The following is a 7,500-nucleotide window of genomic DNA, read 5'->3' as shown; positions in this document are numbered from 1 at the left end:
TTTAACGAATGAATGAATGAAAGGAAAGTATAATTTAAAAAAGCTACTTGAAAAAAATGGATATGAAAAAGGATAACTGAAACAGATATTATTTTACTTAAGGTTATCATTATCATCACATTTATCATCATTATCATTGTTATTATTCTTGTTGGTGTTGCTACCAATATCATAATCATTATTATCATAGTTAGTTTGTTGTCATTATCGTTATCATTATCAACATTATTATCATTATTACACACACCACACATTATACCATACTCAGTATACTTACATCCAATTTCCTGTATACTTCCAGGCGATGCTTGATTGGGCGTGGGCGTGTAGCCGCTCGAACGAGGACGTGCGTAGTACCCCGAGATTGTTCCGTGGGCGACTGGTCGGCTTGGTCCACCATCATCCCTGGCTGTGTGGCGCCAAGCGGTCTGGTACGTGTCCGAATATTTGTTTTTTGACTTGGTCTTTGTTGTTCGTTTCTCTGTTGTTGTTTTTTTGTTTTTGTTTTGTTTTTTTGTGGGGGCGGGGGGGGGGGTCAACTTGTGTATCACTTATGGTTTGATGTGTGATTTGGATTTTTTGGAACTTGGATTTTAGTATTTATCTATGTGATGCGTGTTCATTTTTTATGCTTGATTTACCTGGGTATGTTCATATCTTAAGTTTATTCTCTATTTTTTTCTCTATTTTTTTCTACCTGTGTATTACTCATGGTTTGATATATAGTCGGAATTATTGGAAGGGGGATTTTGTTTTATTTTGTTTTTGTATCACGATAATCAAGTTTGGTTCTGGTTGTTTGTGAAGTACAGTCAGTGCGCTTAGAGTTTCCTGTGTTCATTGTTCAACAGAGCTTTGTTCCAGCAGTTTCACATGACGTCATGGCTGGTCTGCATGATATTCCAGGAATCATGCATACATGCGCGATGCTCATGCTTGTATGAACAGCGTGTTAACTATGACTCTAGAATTTATGCAACAACACATTTGCAAGCATTGTCATGCATACATACATCGTGCTTTTGCATATATGTAAAGATGCAAGCACATGTAAATGTTTACGCACCCAGTAAGACTTCTGTACATGTTCCTCTCATACTTAACTCTGCCTCGTGTGGCTTCGTGTGTTAATTATATATTGTGCTTAATTAGGAAGGCTAGAAACTTCATGCGAACGGGAACTCGGCTCACGCTAACTGTTTGCTCTGTCTTGTTGACTCTGGGAAATTGTTTTGAGAATGATAGTGTCAATTAGGCACTTTCATTTTGTTTTGAATGGGAGTGATAAGATGATTGGAGTCATTAAGTATGCATATACATATATATGTGTGTGTATATATACATATATATATAAATATATATATATTATATATATATTATATATATATATATGTATATATATATACATATATATATATATATATATATATATATATATATATATATATGTATATATATATACATATATATATATATATATATATATATATATATATATATATATATGTATGTATATATATATACATATATATAATATATACATATATATATATATATATATATATATATACATATATATATATATATATATATATATATATATATATATATATATATATATATATATACATGTGTGTGTGTGTGTGTGTGTGTATGGGTGTCCGTGTTTAGATAAAATAATACAGACGGATGATTCAGTCGATAGACAGACGCAAAGAGTATACAATATCTATAAATACAGTCTAACTGTCTGTTCGCGCATCAGTTGTGCATAGACGTATGTATGTATGAACCTGTCGGCCAGATTTACATACATTTCCGACAGCCGTTTCTCTTTCATGTCGTTCCCAAAACTGATTTTACACAGCCGTTCGAGTGGCATTTTTTCTTTTCTTTTTTTTTTCTTTTTTTTTCTTTTTCTTTTTTTCTCTTTTTTTTGTTTTTGTTTTGTAGAGCAACATACGTTTCATTCAGTGTCCTGGTGGGTGTTTTCCTTCATGCGTGTTTGTGTGATAGGAATATTTACATCAATGCAGATTGAGACTGAAGGGGGGGGGGGAGGAAGAGGTTGAGGAGAAGAGTGCGGGGAGAGAAGGAGAGAGAGAGAGGGGGGTGGGGAGGGAGAGAGGGAGAGAGAGAGAGAGAGAGAGAGAGAGAGAGAGAGAGAGAGAGAGAGAGAGAGAGAGAGAGAGAGAGAGAGAGAGAGAGAGAGAGAGAGAGGGAGGAGATAGGGAGAGGGAGAGAGAGAAGTGGAGAGAGGAAAAGAGAGAGAGAGACAGAGAGAAGGGGGAAGAGAAACAGAAGAGAAATATATCAACAATACCATACACCACCATCATTATCAAACACCATCAGCATCACCCCCCACACACACACACACACACCATCACCACTACCCCCAAACGCACGAACATCACCATCAGCATTACCTCAAAGCATCAGCATTACCCCCCCTCACCCCCCCCCCCCCCAAAGCACCAACATCAGCCCATCACTCAGCCTGATTGAGCTGCCTAGACCAGGCTGTATCAGAGAGCATTGTGATAAGGGGAGAGCAGTGATGTCTGGGGTTCTCATGACGCCGAAGGATGGACAGCATTAAAGGGGAAAGGAGGGGAGGGGAGGGGGGGATGAGACGGATGGAAGGGAGGGAGGGAGGGGGAGAGGGAGGAAAGGGGGAGGGGATGAGGGGGAGAGGAGAGAGAGAGGGTTGAGGGGGGAAGGGTTTGGAAGGGGGGGCAGTAGGGGGAGGGGGAGAGGGTTGAGAGAGAGGGTTGAGAGAGAGGGTTGAGAGAGAGGGTTGGGGGAGGGGGAGGGGAGGGGTAGGAGTGAGAGAGGTGAAAAGAGAGAGGGTTGAGGGGGAGGGGGAGGGGGAGGAGTGAGAGAGGTGAAAGGAGAGAGGGTTGAGGGGGAGGGGGAGGGGGAGGGGGAGGAGTGAGAGAGGTGAAAGGAGAGAGGGTTGAGGGGGAGGGGAAGAAAGGGTGAGTACGAGGATGAGAAAAAAGAAAAAAAAACACGAGGAAAAGGGTGAGAGAGGGGAGTTGTTGTGAGGAGAAAGAGAGAGAAACAAAGAAATGGGAGAAAGAAGCAGGGGAAAGAGAGAGAGAAAGAAAGAAAGAATGGGGTGGGGGAATCATAAGAGAGAGAGGCAGAGAAGGAAATATGTTAGAAGTCTGTGAGTGAAGCTGAAAATCATGAGACAGAGAAGAGATCATAAAGAAACTTATTACGATGAAATAAGTAAGAGAAAAAGATAGAGATAGAAAGAGGGGGAGAAAAACAAGGAAAAACAACATTAGGAAAATAGATAAACAAATGAACAAAAAGTTATATAATAGGACAAACAAACCCACAGAGAAGAAAAACGATATAAAAAAGAAATTCAACTCAAAGTAATCAAAGTTAGGTAAGTTAAACTTCTAGGAAATGGCTCAAAACAGTGTACAAAAGAATTCAGGAGGGTTTCCATTCGTCTTGCGCGAAAAAGAAGTTCGGAGATGGCCTAGGCGGAACTTCGTGAGACCTTCTATTACTGGAGAAGTTCACTCGCTCGGGGAAGTTTGGGAGCCTAACTGAATAGAGAGATAGAGAGGAAGAGAGATAGAGAGGAAGAGAGATAGGAGGAAGGAGTAGGAAAGAGGGTGTGGAGAAGGAGAGAGAGAGAGAGAGAGAGAGAGAGAGAGAGAGAGAGAGAGAGAGAGAGAGAGAGAGAGAGAGAGAGAGAGAGAGAGAGAGAGAGAGAGAGAGAGAGAGAGAGAGAGAGAGAGAGGGAAGAGCAAGGGAGAGGAAGGTAGGAGGGGGAAGGGAAGAGAAGGAGCGTGAGAGAGAAGAGGGAGGGAGAGTGATTGAGAAATTTGATTTGATTTTGAAAGAAAAAAAATCATGCTATAAATATAATGTATACACAATGCATAGGACAGAGAGAGAGATAGAAAGAGATAGATAGATAAATAGATAGATAGATAGAGATATAGAGATAACTACATAGAGAGGGAGAGAGAAGAGGGGAGGGACAGAGAGAGGGGGATGATAGAGGGGAAGAGGAAAGAGGGAGAGACAATGAGATAGAGAGAGGGAGAGAGAGAAAAAAGGACGGAGAGAGGAAGAGGAGGGGAGGATAATTGGGAGGTGGAAGAGAGAAAAGGGAAAATATAAGTGACACAACATGTCTGTCCCTCATAATGTGTGATATGAGGGAGAGATAGCAATGTTTTGAAATTATTCTAAAATTAGATGATAGAAAGATCACAATGATAATATTCTAAATGATATTCCAATTTGAAAAAAAAATGAGACCAGAAAGAAATATATCGAACGAGGGCCACACATGCATGCAACCGAACGCCAGAACATATTATTTGCACGTGCATAAAGACACAAGCATAAGCTGGCTCGAATGAGTATTCACTTTGCAATCGTGAATATCTGGGTCGTGTAATTGCTATGCACCGAATATGATTTACTGAGGATGATCATGTCAGTTGCTTTTCAATTTCCGGGTTCCTGTGAAAGAAATCCCTTTGACAATATAGTCATTTTGCACCTATTAGGGTATGGGTCTACTGTTATATTATTATTATTATTTATTATTATTATTATTTTTTAACTCTTCTTTTTGCTCTGCACCTTCATTTTCTTCATTTTTCCCTCTCCTCTTCATCCTCGTCCTTTTTTTCTCCTTCCTCCTATTCCTTTTTCTTCTTCTCTTCCTCCTCTCCTCCTCCTTCTCCTCCTCTTCATCTTTTTCATCCACTTCTCTCTCTCTCTCTCTCTCTCTCTCTCTCTCTCTCTCTCTCTCTCTCTCTCTCTCTCTCTCTCTCTGTCTTTCTCTCTTTCTCTCTTTCTCTCCCTCCCTCCCTCCCTCTTCCCTCTTACTCTCCCTCCCTCTCTCATCCCTCTTTCTCTCCCTCCCTCCCTTATCCCTCTCCCTCTCCCTCCCTCCCTCATCCCTCTTCCTCTCCCTCCCTCCCTCATCCCTCTTTCTCTCCCTTCCTTCCCTCATCCCTCTTCCTCTTCCTCCCTCCCTCCCTCCCTGATCCCTCTTTCTCTCCCTCCCTCCCTTATCCCTCTCCCTCCCTTCCTCATCCCTCTTTCTCTCCCTCCCTCCCTAATCCCTCTTCCTCTCCCTACCTCCCCTATCCCTCTCCCTCTCCCTCCCTCCCTCATCCCTCTTTCTCTCCCTCCCTCCCCCATCATTCTTTCTCTCCCTCCCTCCCTAATCCCTCTTCCTCTCCCTCCCTCCCCTATCCCTCTCCCTCTCCCTCCCTCCCTCATCCCTCTTCCTCTCCCTCCCTCCCTCCTCCCTCTTTCTCTCCCTCCCACCCTCTTTCTCTCCCTCCCTCCCCCTTTCTCTCCCTCCCTCCCTCATCCCTCTTCCTCTCCCTACCTCCCCTATCCCTCTCCCTCTCCCTCCCTCCCTCATCCCTCTTTCTCTCCCTCCCTCCCCCATCATTCTTTCTCTCCCTCCCTCCCTAATCCCTCTTCCTCTCCCTACCTCCCCTATCCCTCTCCCTCTCCCTCCCTCCCTCATCCCTCTTTCTCTCCCTCCCTCCCTCATCCCTCTTCCTCTCCCTCCCTCCCTCCTCCCTCTTTCTCTCCCTCCCTCCCTCTCCCCCTCCCTCCCTCCCCCTTTCTCTCCCTCCCCCCCTCATCCCTCTTCCTCTCCCTACCTCCCCTATCCCTCTCCCTCTCCCTCCCTCCCTCATCCCTCTTTCTCTCCCTCCCTCCCCCATCATTCTTTCTCTCCCTCCCTCCCTCATCCCTCTTTCTCTCCCTCCCTCCCTCTTTCTCTCCCTCCCTCCCTCATCCCTCTTCCTCTCCCTCCCTCCCTCCTCCCTCTTTCTCTCCCTCCCTCCCTCTTTCTCTCCCTCCCTCCCCCTTTCTCTCCCTCCCTCCCTCATCTTCCTCTTCCTCCCCCCCATATCCCTCTTTATCTCCCTCCCTCCCTAATCCCTGTTCCTCTCCCTACCTCCCCTATCATTCTTTCTCTCCCTCCCTCCCTCATCCCTTTCTCTCCCTCCCTCCCTCCCTCACCCTTCTTTCTCTCCCTTCCTCCCTCCCTCATTCCTCTTTCTCTCCCTTCCTCCCTCTCCCATCCCTCTTTCTCTCCCTCCCTCCCTCATTCATCCCTCTTTCTCTCCCTCCCTTATCCCTCTTCCTCTCCCTCCCTCCCTCATCCTTCTTTCTCTCCCTCCCTCCCTCCCTCATCCTTCTTTCTCTCCCTTCCTCCCTCCCCCATCCCTCTTTTTCTCCCTCCTTCCCCCATCCCTCTTGCTCTCCCTCCCTCCCTCATCCCTCTTTCTCTCCCTTCCTCACTCATCCGTCATCCCTCTTTCTCTCCCTCCCTCATCCCTCTTCCTCTCCCTCCCTCCCTCCCTCATCCCTATTCCTCTCCCTCCCTCCCTCCCTCCCTCCCATATCCCTCTTCCTCTCCCTTCCTCCCTCCCTCATCTTTCTCTCCCTTCTTCCCTCCCTCATCCCTCTCTCTTTTTCGCACGCCAGACACGACCGTTCCGAAATATGACAACACATAGGGGACATATTCATGCTTATTTACTTAGGAAACAAGACTTAGCCAGTGCATGCGGAATTGCACGACTATACTGCCTTTTAAATTGGTCATTCCTCCCTCACTTCTCCTCCTATGTTAAGGCATTGTATTTCCCTTGCTGTCGTTAGAATAAATGAGAATAGATTTAATGCCAGATTTTTGTTCTTTTCTGGTTTAGGGATTGCTGTTGTGTTGGATATTTTTGTTGTTTTTATCGTTGTTGTTGTTGTTTTGTTTGTTATCGTCATTGTTATTATGGTTGTTATCATTTATCTTGTTATCATATAGTTGATATAATTTTCATTGTTAAAATTGCTATCATTATTATCGTTATTATCTTTGTAATTAACATTATTATTGATGTCATAATCATTATTGCTTTTATCCTTATCATTATTGTTAATATCATTATTGATATCCTTAGTAATAGTAATAATCATAAGCATTATGATTATTACTATGAACTTATATCACAACACGTTCAAAAGAAATCTCTCTCTCTCACTCTCTCTCTCTCTCTCTCTCTCTCTCTCTCTCTCTCTCTCTCTCTCTCTCTCTCTCTCTCTCTCTCTCTCTCTCTCTCTCTCTCTCTCTCTCTCTCTCTCTCTCTCTCTCTCTCTCTCTCTCTCTCTCTCTCCCTCTCACTCTCTCTCTCTCTCTCTCTCTCTCTCTCTCTCTCTCTCTCTCTCTCTCTCTCTCTCTCTCTCTCTCTCTCTCTCTCTCTCTCTCTCTCTCTCTCTCTCTCCTTGCATTACCTCCTTCCTTCTTAACTTTGATATTAGATTTATTTCTCTCTTTTCTTCTGTCTCTCTATTTCCATCTTCTTCCTCCCCCCTCCTTTCTGTCGACTCTTACTTAATCTCTTCCACTTCTATTTCTCTTTCCTCTTATCCTGCCCCCTTCCCCCTTTCTCTCCCCCTCTCCCTTGGGACACACAACCTGGCTGGTCT

General features: G+C 44.2%; 1 protein-coding gene across 1 annotated transcript in view; it reads left to right on the top strand.

Moving 5' to 3' along the window:
• Nucleotides 1–7,500, top strand: part of LOC122254258 (thrombospondin type-1 domain-containing protein 7B) — a 197,372-nt gene that overhangs the window by 68,561 nt on the left and 121,311 nt on the right. Inside the window, 1 exon segment of the mRNA XM_086531825.1 lies at nucleotides 302–431. Within this exon segment, the coding sequence (XP_086387951.1) occupies nucleotides 302–431 (130 nt within the window).

This window comes from Penaeus japonicus, unplaced genomic scaffold (genome assembly GCF_977035675.1).
Source record: "Penaeus japonicus unplaced genomic scaffold, GWHDUDI00000001_assembly GWHDUDI00000036, whole genome shotgun sequence".
Classification (NCBI taxonomy): domain Eukaryota; kingdom Metazoa; phylum Arthropoda; class Malacostraca; order Decapoda; family Penaeidae; genus Penaeus; species Penaeus japonicus.
Note: the sequence above shows the minus strand (reverse complement) of the source record. Positions and strands in the feature narration are given on the sequence as shown.